Consider the following 18,778-nt stretch of genomic DNA (forward strand, 5'->3'; position numbering starts at 1 on the left):
TTATAAACAATTTTAACAACATTTTCTTATCGAATAAGGGATAATTTTACACTAATCAACTTTCGGACTTCCAGCCGTATCACTGATGGAGATTTCAGCATCATGATCCACCGGAACGTCTAGATTTGGGCCTACTTCATTATCATTATACAGATCATCAGCACAAGTGTCATCACCTCCATGTATACGACTATTATTGTTGTTTTGTATCATGCGATTACCTGCTATCGCATCATCGTCATAAATTGAATTAACACCTTTAAACACCTGGGGCATTATTTGCATAATTAATTTTGATACGTCATCAACATACGTTGTCTGTGGACTACCACCAGTTTTAATTTTTTCCCGCGTGTCCATGGCTTTCTGCATTTTTGCCTTTGCTTTTAAGTATTTAAACAGAATTTTAAGTTGTTCTTCAGCGCGTTTTCCATCACTGGAAGCATTGAATTCTTCTGTCACGGTTTCCTGCATTTCTTTTCTTATCGAGCATCTTTACGTCGTGTTTGTTACACTGAATACCCTTTGCATAAATCTTAATTGTCTCTACTAACAAGCATTTATCTTTTTCGCTAACGTTTTCCCCCGTTTCCGATCACACATAGCCTTATCCATTCAGATCTATTTAAAGAAGACACACAAACACAACAACACTCCTTGCGTAACGAACGCTACTTTTATAGTACGTAGTGTCTAGAAGAGTAAATTTTACTTGAGCACTCCGACGTTACTTCCGGAGTAAATGACTCCCTTAGTAGTCTGCTTCTGTAGTATGGACTTATTTAGTAGAAGCTACTTCCTGAGTAATTAACTCCAAGATGGTATACGCCACCCTAAACCTTTGGAGTTATTTTAACGTAGGTGGAGCCACCACATGTTCTTTGGAACTCGGTAGGCGACGAGGACCTATCGCTTGAAGTGGCATTCGATAATGAGGCTAGTGAGCGAGTTATAACATGAAATGCTTCTCGATATTGGTATAGGATTGAAATAATTAACAACCATGTTTTATTTTTTATTTTTTTTATTTTAAAGGACTGATGATCGGCATCTACATTCAGCCACTTTTGGATATAGCAGATGCAGCGGAGGTCGTCGTCGTCCTGAGGTTTTCTCCTAGAATTCGCCGACTTCATTTACAATCCATTAAGGTACATGAAGTGCCTCCACCTCCCCGTCCCCAATCACCTACTCCTCCAACACCATCATATGTCATAAAAAGTCGTTCATCTCTACCGCGATCACATCACTTACCTACTTCAAATCCTTTTACAACGACTCCTTACTCAACACAGCCACCTACACAAACAACAACATGTCCTCATGAAACTCAGCGAACGACTCCTTACTCAGCGCAACCACATACACAAACTACAACATGCCCTTGTAAATCTCCGCAAACAACGACTCCTTATTCAACGCATCCACCTACACAAACTACAACATCTCCTCATGAAACTCAGCGAACAACGACTCCTTACTCAACGCAACCACCTACACAAATTACAACATGTCCTTGTAAAACTCCGCAAACAACGACTCCTTATTCAACGCAGCCACCTAGACAAACAACACCGTGCACATGTAAATCTCAGCTTACAACGACGCCTTACTTAACACAGCCACCTGCACAAACAACACCGTGTCCTTGTAAGTCTCAACGAACGACGATTTATTATCCAACGCAAGAAACCACTCCATCACCAACATGTCTTTGTAAAACTCAGCAGACAACAACTACTTTTCCTACCAAGCAACCTACACCATCGTCAACATGTCAGTGCCTATCTCAGAGGAATTCGTCAAACCCTCACCCTGATCGGCAGCGACCGCGTCCACCATCTCCCCTTGATTCTCAACAGTATCTAATTCAACCACCGCCAGAATGGGCTAAGGAATCTTCGTCGAAGTGCCCGGAAACCTGTTCACTATATTACAAGCCTGTGTGTGCTTCAAGCTGTACTAGCCCAATGAAAACCTTCATTAACATCTGCTACCTCAACATGTTCAATTGCAAGTATAGTGAACGTAAGTACTTTTTTAAATATCAATACATTATTCATATAGGTAGTCCATATGACACAATTATTATTTTAGGTCGCCGTGAAATCCTACATCGTCAACATTATCATCTAGGTGTTTCTAAATGTCGTCCACTAATGACATCTACAACTGCTATGTAATGGATATAAAGATTATGTCAGAAATGAAAAACTACAATTATTCGCCAATTATCTCTTTGCATTCGTAAGTAGGGCCTCCATGGCTCAGATGGTAGCGAGCCGGCATCTAACTGCTGACTTCCATGATTAAAATTCCGGTCATTCCATGTGAAAATGTGCTGGACAAAGCGGAGGCTGGTCAGGTTTTTCTCCAGATACCCCGGTCCCTATCATCTTTGTTTTCAGCAACACTCTTAGTTTAATTTCATCTTTTCGTCATTAATCATTGCCCCAGAGGAGTGCGACAGGCTTCAGCAGCTGACACAATTCCTATCCTCGCCGCCAGACAGGGGCTTCCTTCATCACATTTCTGACCCGGTCAAATGACTAGAAACAGGCTGCGGGTTTACATTACATTCGTAAGTGGGAACACGAAGGGCAACGGAAGTTTCATAACTGACAACACTATATCGAACTCTGTATGAAAATCTCCACCAACTCATTTATTGCCCTAATTTATTAATCGTAACAATAGGTCTGACTTTTCCCTCATTATTGTCGTCAATCGCTCTTCTATGTACACCCAACAGTACAAAAATTGTCCGGTAAAAAATATTTACATTTTTACATTCTCGGAACGCGAGGGTATTCGTAAACTATGTATAGCCGCTGGCCGAAGAGATGATACTTAGAATCCTATCACCTGCACAATATGTTCATCCTATTTCAAACAAGAGGATTTTGAAAGAAAGGCGTAATCCGGGACGGTTAATTTTTGTGCGATTTGAATGTACAATACAGTATATCCTTCGTTGTGACTAGATCACGACTTCGGAATACACTTCCAGCTGATGTCAGGAATAGTAAGGCATACATGATATTTAAGACTGCTTGCTGAGATTTCCTGCTGAATGCCACTGACTGTTTCGTGTTGTGGTTATGTATGGTAGGATGTGTGTTGTTGCACTGTTATGGTAACACTGTGATTTTACAATCAAAATACGCTGTTTATATGATTTCAACTGTCATTGAGACTGTCACCAATCAGCCTTGTGACTCCAAAAGCAGCGGATTCAACAGTAATCTTGGTCATTTTAGACCACTGACTTTTAAGATCCTCTCAGCCCCCCGTCTCATTGCAAGCTGAACGTGGACTTAAAAGGTATCCAGAGCGTCACAATTCGTCTCAGCGGCTCATAAATAATGCATTTGACATTAATATCGGTCACAGTTGCAATTCAGCTTGCGAGGTGAAAGCATGTGGAGTGCTGAGCGCGTGAAAAGTATAGGAGTGTGCTAAAATATGTTTCAATTGATCAATACGGGTGTGCTATAGGCAGGTGGCAGGGAAGATGGAAAGTTAAATCAACTCAAATGGTGGAAAATAGCTTCAACATCATGCAAATGGTATTTTCATTAGTGGTGGTGATGGTGTTACTAGTGATCGGTGGAGTGGAGCTAAATCCGGGCCCTGGGCTGTCATGGGAAGATGTTGAGAAGATGAAGGAGGTCGTGCAAGAGAGTCAAGCGGTGAAGACCAAGGAAATGTTAATGGAACAAGAAAAGTGAATTCAAGGATTTGGATTTGAAGACCTTCAATAAAAACAGAACTTAAGGATATCAAAGAGAGCGTACTGCAGAACAAAAACGAGATAGATGAAATGAGGACGAAAATCCTGGATCTAGATGAAAAGCTAAGGAACCTTGAAGAAAAGGAAAAGATACGAGTGAAAGAAGATAGGAAGAGAAAATAATCTACGGGCTGGTAGAAACAGAAAAAGAGAATAATAATATGTTAGACAGAATACTTTCCTTAATCAGGGGGAATTTGAAGGTCGAGTGTAATGAGAGTGATATCGATAATGCCTTTAGATTAGGGAGGAATATGGGAAGAAGACCAATGAAAGTATGTACAGTATGGTATTGAGTTTCAAGGCTCAAACAATTTTGTAAAGTGCGAAGAGTTTAGAGGGCACAAAAATATGGCTAAAGAAATGGATCAAGGAGATATGGAAAATATGCGAAAATTACGTTTTCATCAAGGGAAGGCGCGGCATTCGGGGCTGAAAGCATTTATCCGTGGAAACAGGCTTATAATGTCGGGCGATTCTTGGAGCCGGATATGGGCTGTTAGTCAGCTACGCAAGCTGGAGCATTGCCCTGATATGTCAGCTAAACGGAAGGCCAGCGGACCAGTGAGTGACGACAGTAGATCCGAGTCAGCAGCTGTGTGTGGCAATCAACAAAGCACGGACAGTGAACTGGATGACGCGGCGCTTGAAACCAGGAATCACCAGCCCAGGAAATCAACTGAAGAAGAAGAGGTGGTCCCTAGGAGGCAAGACAACCCAGGGAGAAAAGAAGAAGAGAAACGTAAGGCAGTGCTAAATATGAAAGACATTTGGGCTAAAAAAAAGGGTTGACAAGGTCTAAGGAAGCTACGGGGTTGGAAGGGGAAATAATTAGCTCACCAAGTGGATCCATTATACAGTTAGAAAAAGCACGAATGACGAGAAGTAAGGCCTTGACGACATCAGGTATACCCACGAACAAATAGCTAGACTGGGTCGTGGGATTAATAAATATCGAGGGTATATTGAGCAAACTGTCCGGCTCCACGGCTAAATGGTTACCGTGCTGGCCTTTGGCCACCGGGGTCCCGGGTTCGATTCCCGGCAGGGTCGGGAATTTTAACCATAATTAGTTAATTTCGCTGACACGGGGGCTGGGTGTATGTGTCATCTTCATCATCATTTCATCCTCATCACGACGCGCAGGTCGCCTACGGGAGTCAAATCAAAGATTTACATCTGGCGAGCCGAACTTGTCCTCGGACACTCCCGGCACTAAAAGCCATACGACATTTCATTTCATTGAGCAAACTGGGAAATGATGAAGTTAGAGATCTAATGCGAGATAGTGAGATCATTGGGATAGCAGAGACTTGGTTTCCACCTGGCCACAATGTACAAATACCGGGTTTTAAGGTCTGGAGTGGAACGAAATATAAAAGGAGTCTGAAAGGGCGTTACCGGGGAGGGATATCAGTGATCGTAAAAGACGGCATATGGAAGCAGGTAGAGGTGTGGGAATCGGGTTGTGAGCAAATGATTTGGGTAAAAGTAAAGAAAGTAAACCACAGTGGGAGAGAGATTTTCATTGGTTTTGGTTACAACCATCCACCGGGGTTCCCGTTTGAGAAGAAAAACTTATTTGAAGAGCTTATTGATGTTGTAAACCAGATTAAATTAGGATATGAAGAAGCGGGAATAATTATAATGGGTGATTTCAACGCAAGGGTTGGCGTAAATAATCCATTATACGATAGAGAAATTAATGAAATATTAATAGAAAGAAGGAGGAGCAAAGACATAGAGTGTAAAAATGGAGAGAAACTGCTGGAAATGTGTGCGATAGGGGAATTATATATTTTGAATGGAGGCTGGTTGGGGGAAGAGTCAGGTAACTTAACATACATAGTCGAGTCAGGAGAGAGTGTTGTAGGCTTGGTGTTGGCATCTAGGGAGGCTTTAAGTTATGTTGAGGACATTCAGGTAAAAAATTGGACAGCGTCTCATCATTTCCCAGTTGCTATTCGATTACTGAGAGACGAAGGTTAACAAGAAGGAAAATAGCATTTTAACTATGTACAGAGAAAATTAGTAAGGTACAGGTGGAGTGAGGAACATAGAGAGGAATTTAGGGACTACTACAAGGGGAAAACGCTTGAAATTTTTAATATAGGCATTGCGTATATGATAGAGGATAATAACATAGATGAAGCAATAAGAATGGTTGAAAGGTCAATAAAAGTAGCTGGTAAAAAAAGTGGTTGTGAGTAAGAGAAGGCAATATAAACAAAACGTATGGTATACTGATGAGTGTAAAGAAAAGAAAAATCAAGTGATGAAGGCATTGAAAATGTACCGAAATGAGGGATACGCTCATCTATAGCTCGTTTAACGTCGTCTGTAATTCTTAGTAGTGCCGTCCGTGTGCTACGTCCTTTCTTGAAACCAGATTAGAAGAGGTCACGCAGCGATGTTTTTCCAGGTATTGTTCAAGTTGGCTATAGATCAATTCTTCTAGAGCTTTAGACAATGCTGAAAGAATGCATACAGGACAAAAGTCAGATGCTACATTAGCTGGCGACCTTTTTGGACATGCATCTTCTTTTAGGTGATGAAAATCTATATTTTTAAAGTCTCTAAAAATCACGTATTTCGACCTATATTTAGGAACCCTTAGCGAATACGCTAAGTATATAAGGTCATGAGTTGATATTTCAGGAACAGGTATTTGACCGTGTTTAAGAACCGTCGAACTTTGCATACAGTCAGCCTAAATGACTTCGAATCAAAATAACTGTACATAGCAGCTGGGACTACTACTACTACTACTACTACTACTACTACTACTACTACTGCTGCTGCTGCTGCTGTTAGTAGTAGTAGAGTATCATTCTTTGAAGTAATATAGATAACTAGAAATGCAGTTTCGTGAATTCTGTAATTTCAATTACAGTCCTCCAATGCCAGTTTACAATTATTTTTGAGATTCAATTGATGCCATAGTCATTGGACGAGAAGGAGCTCCATGAAGGTCGTATTATTAGCTCTCTTCCGGTAGCTATAAGTACAGTATATACACCACATGGTATTGATGTAATCGTGATTAGAAACTTCAGTTTGTCTCTAGTTTAAAACTGTGATAAATTACTAATAGTAATATACTAATAGTAATAGTAATATACTAATAGTACTAATACTAATAGTAATATACTAATACTAATATGATATATTCAGTGTTCATGAAAACAAGAGGTCTTTTTTTCTGAACAAAATGAAGTGGTACGGATATTAGTGATGGAATGAAGTATATATGTATGAAATACTAGATAGTGATTTGTTGTTATTTACTATCTGTTTACTGTCAAAAACATACGTGAAAATATTAAAACTAATTTTTTTCCCACATTTCTTTCTTTACTTATTGGTTCTCTAATTTTAACATCAAGGTGAATTTATGGAATTTCTACATTTTCTTAGGTTTTAAAAACATACTGAGGAAAAGGTGCAATAGGAAGATTGCCCAGTGAGGGGAGCACTTTAATTTTACAGTTTACTCTGCGTGAATCTATCGGGGAATATAAATTAATATGAAACATACACTGACTGACAGAGCAAATGCAACACCAAGGAGGAGTGGTTCGAAAGGGATGAAAGTTGGGGAAAAAACAGAGACGGCACGGACGAATAATTGATGTTTATTTCAAACCGATATGCAGGTTACACAATGCGCACGGCATCGACTCAGTAGGATGTAGGACCACCGCGAGCGGCGATGCACGCAGAAACACGTCGAGGTACAGAGTCAATAAGAGTGCGGATGGTGTCCTGAGGGATGGTTCTCCATTTTCTGTCAACCATTTGCCACAGTTGGTCGTCCTACGAGGCTGGGGCAGAGTTTGCAAACGGCGTCCAATGAGATCCCACACGTGTTCGATTGGTGAGAGATCCGGAGAGTACGCTGGCCACGGAAGCATCTGTACACCTCGTAGAGTCTGTTGGGAGATGCGAGCAGTGTGTGGGTGGGCATTATCCTGCTGAAACAGAGCATTGGGCAGCCCCTGAAGGTACGGGAGTGCCACCGGCCGCAGAACATGCTGCACGTAGCGGTGGGCATTTAACGTGCCTTGAATACGCACTAGAGGTGACGTGGAATCATACGCAATAGCGCCCCAAACCATGATGCCGCGTTGTCTAGCGGTAGGGCGCTCCACAGTTACTGCCGGATTTGACCTTTCTCCACGCCGACGCCACACTCGTCTGCGGTGACTATCACTGACAGAACAGAAGCGTGACTCATCGGAGAACACGACGTTCCGCCATTCCCTCATCCAAGTCGCTCTAGCCCGGCACCATGCCAGGCGTGCACGTCTATGCTGTGGAGTCAATGGTAGTCTTCTGAGCGGACGCCGGGAGTGCAGGCCTCCTTCAACCAATCGACGGGAAATTGTTCTGGTCGATATTGGAACAGCCAGGGTGTCTTGCACATGCTGAAGAATGGCGGTTGACGTGGCGTGCGGGGCTGCCACCGCTTGACGGCGGATGCGCCGATCCTCGCGTGCTGACGTCACTCGGGCTGCGCCTGGACCCCTCGCACGTGCCACATGTCCCTGCGCCAACCATCTTCGCCACAGGCGCTGCACCGTGGACACATCCCTATGGGTATCGGCTGCGATTTGACGAAGCGACCAACCTGCCCTTCTCAGCCCGATCACCATACCCCTCGTAAAGTCGTCTGTCTGCTGGAAATGCCTCCGTTGACGGTGGCCTGGCATTCTTAGGTATACACGTGTCCTGTGGCACACGACAACACGTTCTACAATGACTGTCGGCTGAGAAATCACGGTAGGAAGTGGGCCATTCGCCAACGCCGCGTTCCATTTATCGTTCGCTACGTGCGCAGCACAGCGGCGCATTTCACATCATGAGCATACCTCAGTGACGTCAGTCTACCCTGCAATTGGCATAAAGTTCTGACCACTCCTTCTTGGTGTTGCATTTGCTCTGTCAGTCAGTGTATATTTAATTGTATATCATTGACTCAAGGACTTATTAAATAGTTTGAATCCATGTATTTTGATCCTTAATTAATATCGTTTTCGTGGAGTCAAATGAGTTGCGTCGGAATTAGCAAGAACTCTTTGGGAAAAGAAACCCTTCATTAAAATAACGGACACTTTCATCGGGTGGGGTACTTGATGATAACTGAATGTTAGCCGTTTTCATCGCAGATATTTAAACATTAGATCCTTTCTGCTTCGATTTGTATCTACTTTTGTTAATCGTGGTTATGAGTAACTTCAGGTGAGGCTTCTTGAGCTAAGTTTTCTCTTGCCATTAGACTGCAGTTACCTGATTAGCTGCGAACACTAGTCGTTAACATGATCAGGTTCAAAATTCAACCACGAATCATCCATTTACCAATTCACGCAGTCATACACTCATTCAATTCAGTCATATTGTATGGTGTAATGGTAAGATAAGTCCATACGACTAGTGACACAAATGTAACCATCAAATAAGGTAAGGAATGGGAAGATACATGTTGTCCTATACTATATGACATTGTTAACGTCTAGGACAAAATAAACAATATTTAGTGCAGTAATAATCAAATAATTGTAAGAGGAGAATGTAATGTTTGTATCGAATTCAATGAATTGCAATAAACGAATGCTCTCTCCCCAGTTTAGGGCGTTCCGGAACTAGGAGACTGGAGTATTCTATTCTATTCTATTCTATTCTATTCTAATATGAACAGGTTCATTGCATTGTTCTTGGAGTGACGAGGAATGATCCTGATTCTGTTCATGTTCTTGACGTACTAGGGGAAACATTTAACGGATATTGGACCCGTTTGAGACGCCAGGGTCGTTCCAGGTGTAAAATGGGGAATTAGATTCGAAGGAGGTTGTTATTTAAATCAGTAAGTTGAGATAAAGAAAACAGTCTATTTCTTCAAGGAAATCATGTCCTAGCCTTAACATCGTTAACAATAATAATTTAAAAACACATACCAGAATTGTGGTATCAGGAAATATGCATTTGACCAAAGTATTGTACCCTACCGTAGGGGTAAGAACCACCTAGGACGATTCCCCCATTTCCTGTCTAAACGCCCGGATAGCTCAGTCGTTAGAGCATGAAACTCATAATATCATGGTTGTGGGTTCGAGCCCCAAAAATTACTGTACCGTATCGTAGGGGTAAGGACCATCCAGAACGATGCCTCCATTTCCTGTCTAAATATCTGACTAAGATCAGGTGGGTAGAGAGCTAATTATAGAGCAATAAAAAGAAAAATAGAACATACATCCCAATCCTGTCCATATTTACAGTTACTAACATACAAAATGAAATCATACCATCTGACTGAAATTTACACTAAAAATCCCTAACCTAATCCTCACTAGTATTTAATGTATTTCATAAAACATGCCACTTATATATCACATGCCACTTATCTTTGCAACTCCATGACGTCGCTAGCAATTTATATAATCGCTACCACTGCTCTCTACTCCATGGCTAACACACTTTGCACACGTGGATCAATTCTTCTCTCTTCTACTGATGAAGCCATCCTCTCGAAATAGGTCCCAGTAGAACAGCAACACATATACAGCATGTACAGTCAGTCACTCTTCACCGCTATATGTGCACGTCGCACCGCAGTGACCCCACTTGTGGCTATAAATAAGAAGCCTATGTGAATAAATTAATAAGGACACCTTATTCACTTTCAAATATGAATATCTGGAGTTCAACACTTGTCTATAATAGCGGCCCACGGATACGAATCGCACACGAACAGTCTCTCTCGCGATCGCGAACCCGACCAATGGTAATGTACGGAAAACGTCCTTCGCTTTATTACCAGACTGCGTCGGAAAGTTTAGTTTGCACAGTTACTGCACGAATTAGTGCCATCCCGCACTTGGAAATTTAATGTAATTGGTTTAGACAACACTGCTCAACGATATAAATGTCACTGTTCTTGGTCTGTGTGACCAGGCAAAGTGAAACTTTGCCAACGTGGCAGCGGCTCCGCGTATCGCGTACACTGAGGTAGTACCGAAGTGAACTAGTCAGCGACTATTAGCAAAAGGATGACGCTCCACCGTGTGGTAAGCTTAAATAAGTTTTGCAGACGCCGTTAGCGCTAAGGGATTCCCCGAACGTTCAAACAATCAACCAATCAGAGTTATTGTCTTACTTAATGACTTCATCATTCACTGAAATATTAATTACACACACTCGTATAAACCAGATATTGGCTCAGATAAATTTCATAATTTATTCTCGAATATTTATAATACTCAGACCTGTGGAAAAGCTACAAACAACGGAACTAACCACTATCTCACAATGAACACAGCACACTCAGAACAAGGTTGGTGATCCTGAAGTCCACACTTCGCGCTTTCCATTATTCAAAGTAGCCACACCCCTAATTTCTCATTGGCTCAACTAATCCAGTGGTCTAACGCTGACTTGCATTAACATTGGTAGCTTCTCATGGTCGTTGGAAAGTTACTGGCAAGTATCTCACGCCTGACTGTCTCCTATACTTTCGGTCCCAGCTATTGCTCACAACTTCTGTACCAACAAACTGCAGTCCACGTTAATAAAATAATTGAACATGCCAAATTAGCCGTCAGGATACGGCGCAGTATGTTTACCCTAAAGCCAAGGTATTAAAATCACTAAATCCCCAAAATAATTTAAATTAAGTAAATAACAATCGCATCAAAATTTTAATTATATTGGGATTATTTCACCTTAATCCAACATGAAATTTTGTGACTAAAGTATTATATTTTATTTATCATTTCCAATATATTCAAAACATTCGATTGTTAACTTTTCATCTTGGTCTCATTGGTCAATTTTAAACCACCTAATTTCAAGTTAACTCTTTGCATATGCACTAAATGACTGGAACCTAATCATGTACCACCAAGGATTATTACCCAGTTGTAATTTCCTTTAAATAAAAAATCGCCCCCTCCCCACTGTACCACCATTACTAAGTGTCATGGGAGATAAATTGTTTCATATATTTATAAAATAAAATATTGTTATACCTATTCGTCAATTTCCACGTTCAAAGCAACCTGCGGAAGGCTGACTATTGTTCTCTTTCTCGAACGCTGGTTACTGGGTGCCTCCCTATTTTATTACAAGATAGGATTCCTTTTTTTGGTCACCCTAAATAAATCATAGTGTATGTGTGGAGATTTCATCCTTCCACAATCACAAGTTTTAGGTCATGGCGTGGTGTCGAATGGCAACTGGGTGAGTAGTCGCTGGTGTGCTACCTCCAATCATTGGGCGCCCTCTGGAGTATCCAGCCTCACCTGGCAAGCGGGATATGCCGAAGGTTGACTATTTATTTCCCCAGATACTCGGGGTGACCAAAAAACGGAATCCTATCTTGTAATAAAATAGGGTGGCACACAGAAATCAGCGTTCGAGAAAGAAAAGAATAGTCAGCCTTCGGCAGGTTGCTTTGAACGTGGAAACTGACGAATAGTTATCTCAATTTCTGGCTGCCTCAAGAGTCGACGGTCATAGGTGCCAGAAAGTCCGGTTTTCTTTTTTTTATCAGTATAATAATAATTTCGTGTGGCTATTTCTAGCCGAGTGCAGCCCTTGTAAGGCAGACCCTCCGATGAGGGTGGGCGGCATCTGCCATTTGTAGGTAACTGCGTGTTATTGTGGTGGAGAATAGTGTTATGTGTGGTGTGTGAGTTGCAGGGATGTTGGGGACAGCACAAACACCCAGCCCCCGGACCATTGGAATTAACCAATTAAGGTTAAAAATCCCCGACCCGGCCGGGAATCGAACCCGGGACCCTCTGAACCGAAGGCCAGTACGCTGACCGTTCGGCCAACGAGTCGGACTTTTTATCAGTAATTCCGTCGAAGATATCGTTCATGACGAAGTAGAGAAAATGAGGAAGCTTAGTGACGTATCTGCCCTCATTAAGGAAACGTTGGCAGAACAGAGAAAATGGTCACTGGAGGCTACGATGTTTGATAATGTGCCTGTCAAAATCGAGATGCTTAAATCCCTGAACTCCACCAAAGGTGTTAATTCCAGATAGAGACTCCCGTTGATGATATGGTGACGAACCTTGCGCATCGAGGTGTTATCGGCATGAAGACTTTAAACGGGCGTGTCGGCGATGAGTTGCTCGATACGGACGCTATCATCTTGATATTTGACGCCCGGTCACTATCCGGACGGATCAATGTCACCATGTACCGTTTGACTGTTCGATCGTACATACCAGCAACACCTCAGTCAAGGTTCGATGGCCTGTTAAATGTGTGAAAAGTATGAGATTTCTGGTGTCGGATGTACACCATCGCCTATGTGCGTCAACCGCCCAGGTGTGCATGCTCCTGTATCCAAAGAACGTTCCACACTCAGGGAGGAGAAAAATATCCAGGAGTTCAAAACCATGGATAAGCTTTCTTATTCGGAAGCACCTAGAAAGTTTAAATCAAATGGCTACTCCGCCTCCTTCGCTGTAATGGTCGCGAATGTACGGATCATGCCACTGATCTTTGACTCTGCAATAAGTTCTTCAGAGACATCTAATTCTTCAAGTGGCCACGAACAAACAACTATAGAAAAGAAGCGAAATGATGGTCCTAAGAAGGTATCCATATTTCTTGGAAAACCTGTAATTGCGTCATTGCCGACGTCGTCGAGGAAGGACCCTTCCCAGGCACGTTCGTTTGAGAAGTCCTCCCCCACCAGATTAAGGTGAAGATTAACGCAACTAGGGTTTCAGTCCTATTTTCAATGCCAAGACTAGAAAGGAGGGAAAGAAAAAGCCTGAACGCTGCACTAAATCTTTGGAGAAGCCGATCGGTGATCACCGCTTCCCCGACGAAACCCCGCAAACCATCTACCGGTTCTCCTCCGAAGAGTCCAAACACGGTGGGAAAGACTGAGGGACCCCGTCGCCCTCTTGCTCGATCCCTTTCAGAAGAATTTAGTTCCCCCAGAAAGAAAGCCCACCGTTTCCAGGGAGCTTACCAATTACGGAGTGCTCAGCCACCGTGTCTCCTTCTACTGAGGAGAATTTAGAGACAAACACTCATTGTCGTATACGACGACTACACCTGGGGAAAATGGCAGCTGGCTGGGCGAAAGGACCTAATTTCGTCTCCTCTTTTGATCCACACAGTGTCACGGACCAAGCGATTTCGCTGTGAGGTTAGGGGCATGCAGCAGTGAGCTTGCATGCGGGAGATAGTGGGTTCGAACCGCACTGTCAGTAGCCCTGAAGGTGGTTTTCCATTTTCCTCATATTCACACCAGACAAATCTGGGGCTGTACCTCAATTAAGGCCACGGCTCCTTCCTTCCCACTCCTATCCCTTTCCTATCCCATTGTCGTCGTAACACCTATCTGTGTCGGTGCGATGTAAAACAACATGAACAATAAAAAATAAAAATACAAAAAAACATTGTCACTGTTGGAGTGGAAGTGCAATAGTTACACTTGCCGCATACCTGAGTTACTTCATCTTATAACCGTCTGTCTACAGGAATCTTGTCTGAAGTCTGGACACGACACTGTGTCTCAATGATATCCTCATCCTATTCAACAGAATATGGAGTGAGGAAGATTTTCCATTTCAATAGCGTGAGGGTGTCGTATTACAATTTCCTTAGTCACTTTAAGATATAAAAACTCCTGGATAGAACAATATGCCTAATAAATGACATCTGTAAGCTATGTGAAAGGATGGTTAATAACTTGTGTGGACCTTGGAAGGGAGAAATCTACTGACTAAATGTCAGTGTAGTTTTCAATCTCTACGTCTGCCACCGATGATCTTGTTAGACCAGAAAGCGCTACTCAGGAGACTTCTTTTTTCCGCGTTTTCCGTGTCGTGTTTTATCTCCTCGAATTGTCTCTACACCAGTGGGAATTACGGGGATTCCGGAAAAGTTTGCCACTTTTATTGAGAAATTTATGGCTTTAAAGTACGTGTAGGGAATGGATATTCTATATAATACGTTCAAGAAAATGGAGTACCGCACGGATCTGTACTGAGTGTCAGACTGTTCGCAATGACAACCAACGGCATAGTTCCCCGTGCTGATTAATCAAGAGCACAGACATTTCAAGAGTTTTGTTGATCAGGAAACTTAAGTTCTCTTTTCATGGTTTGTGATCGTTTCGACTAAATAAAATAATATTTATTTCCCTTTCTCAAAATCATTTTCACATTCCTCCGGTATAAAAATAGGTTTTTATTTTCATTTCTGTTTCCACTTTTTTAGAGAGGATGATTACCTAGTTGTTCTTCCTCTTAAGGAAATCACCATCACTATCTCACCACCACAGGCCCGTTACCTGGGTTCTTGCATTGCTTCCACTTACTTGTGCCAGATTCCTCACTTTCAACTATCCTATCCGACCTCCCTTGGTCAAATCTTCTTTTCCTACCCCGTCAGTATTAGGCGTAGAGGCCTAGAGAGTCTTTCACTTTCACATCCTTCGTGGCCCTACTGTTTCTTTTGCCAATACTTGATTTTTTCCAAGGAACGGAGAAGTTCCATATTCCATTTGATTAGTGTTAACAGAGAAAGGGTTGCTCAGCTCTGCTTGCTCTTAAAGCAATGATCATCATGGATACCACCAATATTGAACTGTGATGAATTTCATTTCATTCTGTACTTCCATGTTATTAGAAGCTTGTTTTCTGGTCCCCAATATTTGTTCTCAATTTTTAATCGGTCACAGTAGGTCTATGTGTTTTGAAAACAATAGCAAGAAATTAATATCGGGCTATAATATTTAAGGATTGACAAGGGCTAATCTGGGTGTGAAGAGACACGATTAATTATATTATTAACGTTGAACTGGATGATAAATAGCAAAATTACAATGATAACAATAATAAATGGTGTCTTTCATTCCAGGTATGAAGGTGGTGTCTCCAGGCATGTGTGAATGCTGACAGTACATTCTTCAAGAAACACGAAATTGGCTTTACTCTCGTTACACTAATGTTGCTATTGGTTTTTCGTCCCAACAACTACATTTACGGTTTTCGGAGGTGCCGTGGTGCCGGAATTATGTCCCGCAGTTTATTTCACGGACACGAGGCTGAAATATTTGAACACCTTCAGATACAGTGGACTAAGCCGACATCTATTACATTATTATTATTATTATTATTATTATTATTATTATTATTATTATTATTATTATTATTATTATTATTATTATTATTATTATTATTATTATTATTATCGTACTCTTCTTGTAGTTCGTATGTTAAATTAAGATGAATTTATAAATACTTTGTACTACTTTGTAAAAGTTTGTCCGCCGGACAGGGGCTCTCAAATTGCGATTGAACAATAAATTGAACAATAAATAAAATATTGTAGGCCTATGATAGTTCATTATCACTTCATGAAATTCACTTCTTGATATTCCTTTACTTATCCAATATCCTCATTCCTTGAAATGTTGAAACACCCTATCTTTTTCGTTTAAATATCGTGCAGAAGAATAAATAATCTCTTTCCCACCCCCGCCCGCCATTAAAAATCTACTAAGCATGAAGATAATAGGATCTTGGTGAGCATAGCAGTGCTGTTATTGAACCTCCTTTGTTCAACAAAAATATTTTGCGCCGCTTGAGAATTGAGGAACGTAATCTCTATAAAATGCCTCTGTAGTGCTATATGCTGATGAGCTTGCCACGCTAGTGCCTGCTGCTTCCATCCCGTTATTACTTGTACATGCATGTCCAGAAATGGCGTCCCTATATAAACGAAGCTATGTATCGCTTCATGCAGACAGCTCGCTACAGGAGTGTTGTGATTGAAATGGGCACAGTGGTGGATGTATAGCAGAGGTGCTCAGCTGGGCGCCCGTTGAGGCTAGCCCATTGCGGTCGGGCTGGCCTGATGTAAATGCGGGCAGCTTACGTAGCAAGCATACGTCACAGTGAAGCGAGAGAGCGAACACACTTGGCAGGGAAGTGAGGAAGTGTTGATCGATTGTGACTATGAAGCTCTCCTCCACTAATCAGCGAAATGTTGACTGAGGAACAGTATAAAAAACAAATCAAAAATGCTAGAATTGCAAGAAAACCGACATTTTCAACACATTTCTGTTTGATCTATACTGCGGTCGATATACACAGTCAGTTTTATTTTCCAGTGAAAACTGACACGTTATACGTTCTGTGTTACAATTTACAAAGCTGAGGATTGTGACACCGATTATCCTTCTCAGGAAGGTGAATCCTGCTTCCCTCTGCAACGGAACACGACTCTCAGTCAAAAAAGTGACAGTTACATTCAATTATTACCATACAGTGGTAATTAAAATTCGATGCAAAGCATTTCATTCTCAAGAGCAAAACGTCAGTAAGAGATGAAAGTAGCAGCTTTCACCGAAGAAAAAAATTATCACAGCTCCCCAGATAAGACAAGGCTTAAATCAATTATTTTAAAAGGAACATGGCTCCCAACAATCTCAAAAGAGACTGTATCCCCAGAAATCCAAACGCCAGAGAAGCAAAGTTGGCAGAAAAGGAATAAATATGAAACACAAGTAGGTTAAAAGGAGTTGCCATAGTTGCGGAAGCAAATAAACATGAGTCAAATGGAGCAAGTAGAAATGAGAGTAAGATCCCGAAATAGGCAAATAAACTGGCTGAGCGAGCCGAGAACAGTAGTGAGATAAAGTGATAATAATAATAATAAAAGCAACCTCCATAAGGCACTGAAAAATAACACATATCTGACAATCACACAACGCTTACACCCACTCTTACGCGTAGAGACCAAGTATGGTTGAATAAATAATATAGTATCAAGACACATTACGAAAAGAACCGTGACAGCATGACAAATATCAGTCGATGGCTTATGAGCTCGATCTGAGAGCACAGATCATGTATCTGGGTCACCGCAATTTAGGACAGCCTCACACAGTCAACATCATAACCAAATAAAAGCACACACGCTATGTGGCATATTCATATCGCACATAATGGTGAACATGAATCGTACAGCATTAGCGTCAAACCATATTACAGAACATAAGCTGAAGCCAGACGTCGAAGCCGAAGAGAATATAAAAGGTCTCCAATTCAAAACCACAAACAAACTCATCACAAACGCGGATCCAATGGATCAGTGTTACCTTCCGCCCCTACGTAGGAACGAATACATAACAAGCAGACATGAAGAAAAGGAAAGACACAACAAGCAGACATGAAGAAAAGGAAAGACACTGAAATAAGTCTGCAGAAAGTAAATAAAAGAATAATAAACAAAACAGGAATCTCTCAGCACACTAAACCAGCATAACTATGGCAAGCCAAGGAAAGGAATATAACAGGTTCCAAGAAGGACATTCCAGGAATAATTAATGAACAAGGGGAGTGTGTATGTGAGGATCTTCAAAAGGCAGAAGTATTCAGTCAGCAGTATGTAAAGATTGTTGGTTACAAGGATAATGTCGAGATAGAGGAAGAGACTAAGGCCAAAGAAGTAATAAAATTTACATATGATAACAATGACATTTACAATAAGATACAAAAGTTGAAAACTAGATAAGCGGCTGGAATTGATCAGATTTCTGGGGATATACTAAAGACAATGGGTTGGAATATAGTACCATATCTGAAGTACTTATTTGATTATTGTTTGGTCGAAGGATCTATACCAGATGAATGGAGTGTTGCTATAGTAGCCCCTGTGTATAAAGGAAAGGGTGATAGACATAAAGCTGAAAATTACAGGCCAGTAAGTTTGACATGCATTGTATGTAAGCTTTGGGAAGGCATTCTTTCTGATTACATTAGACATGTTTGTGAAATTAATAACTGGTTCGATAGAAGGCAATTCGGTTTTAGGAAAGGTTATTCCACTGAAGCTCAACTTGTAGGATTCCAGCAAGATATAGCAGATATCTTGGATTCTGGAGGTCAAATGGACTGTATCGCGATTGACATGTCTAAAGCATTTGATAGGGTGGATCATGGGAGACTA

At 41.4% G+C, this 18,778-nt stretch overlaps 1 protein-coding gene across 1 annotated transcript; it reads left to right on the forward strand.

Moving 5' to 3' along the window:
* Positions 1-1,040: 1,040 nt before the first annotated feature.
* LOC137500488 (salivary glue protein Sgs-3-like) lies at positions 1,041-15,940 on the forward strand. Its single transcript, XM_068227390.1, has 2 exons — positions 1,041-2,028; positions 15,683-15,940. Exons 1-2 carry the CDS (start codon positions 1,041-1,043, stop codon positions 15,718-15,720), a joined length of 1,026 nt encoding a protein of 341 aa, XP_068083491.1. The 3' UTR covers positions 15,721-15,940.
* Positions 15,941-18,778: the final 2,838 nt, after the last annotated feature.

Source organism: Anabrus simplex, chromosome 4 (assembly GCF_040414725.1).
Source record: "Anabrus simplex isolate iqAnaSimp1 chromosome 4, ASM4041472v1, whole genome shotgun sequence".
NCBI lineage: Eukaryota > Metazoa > Arthropoda > Insecta > Orthoptera > Tettigoniidae > Anabrus > Anabrus simplex.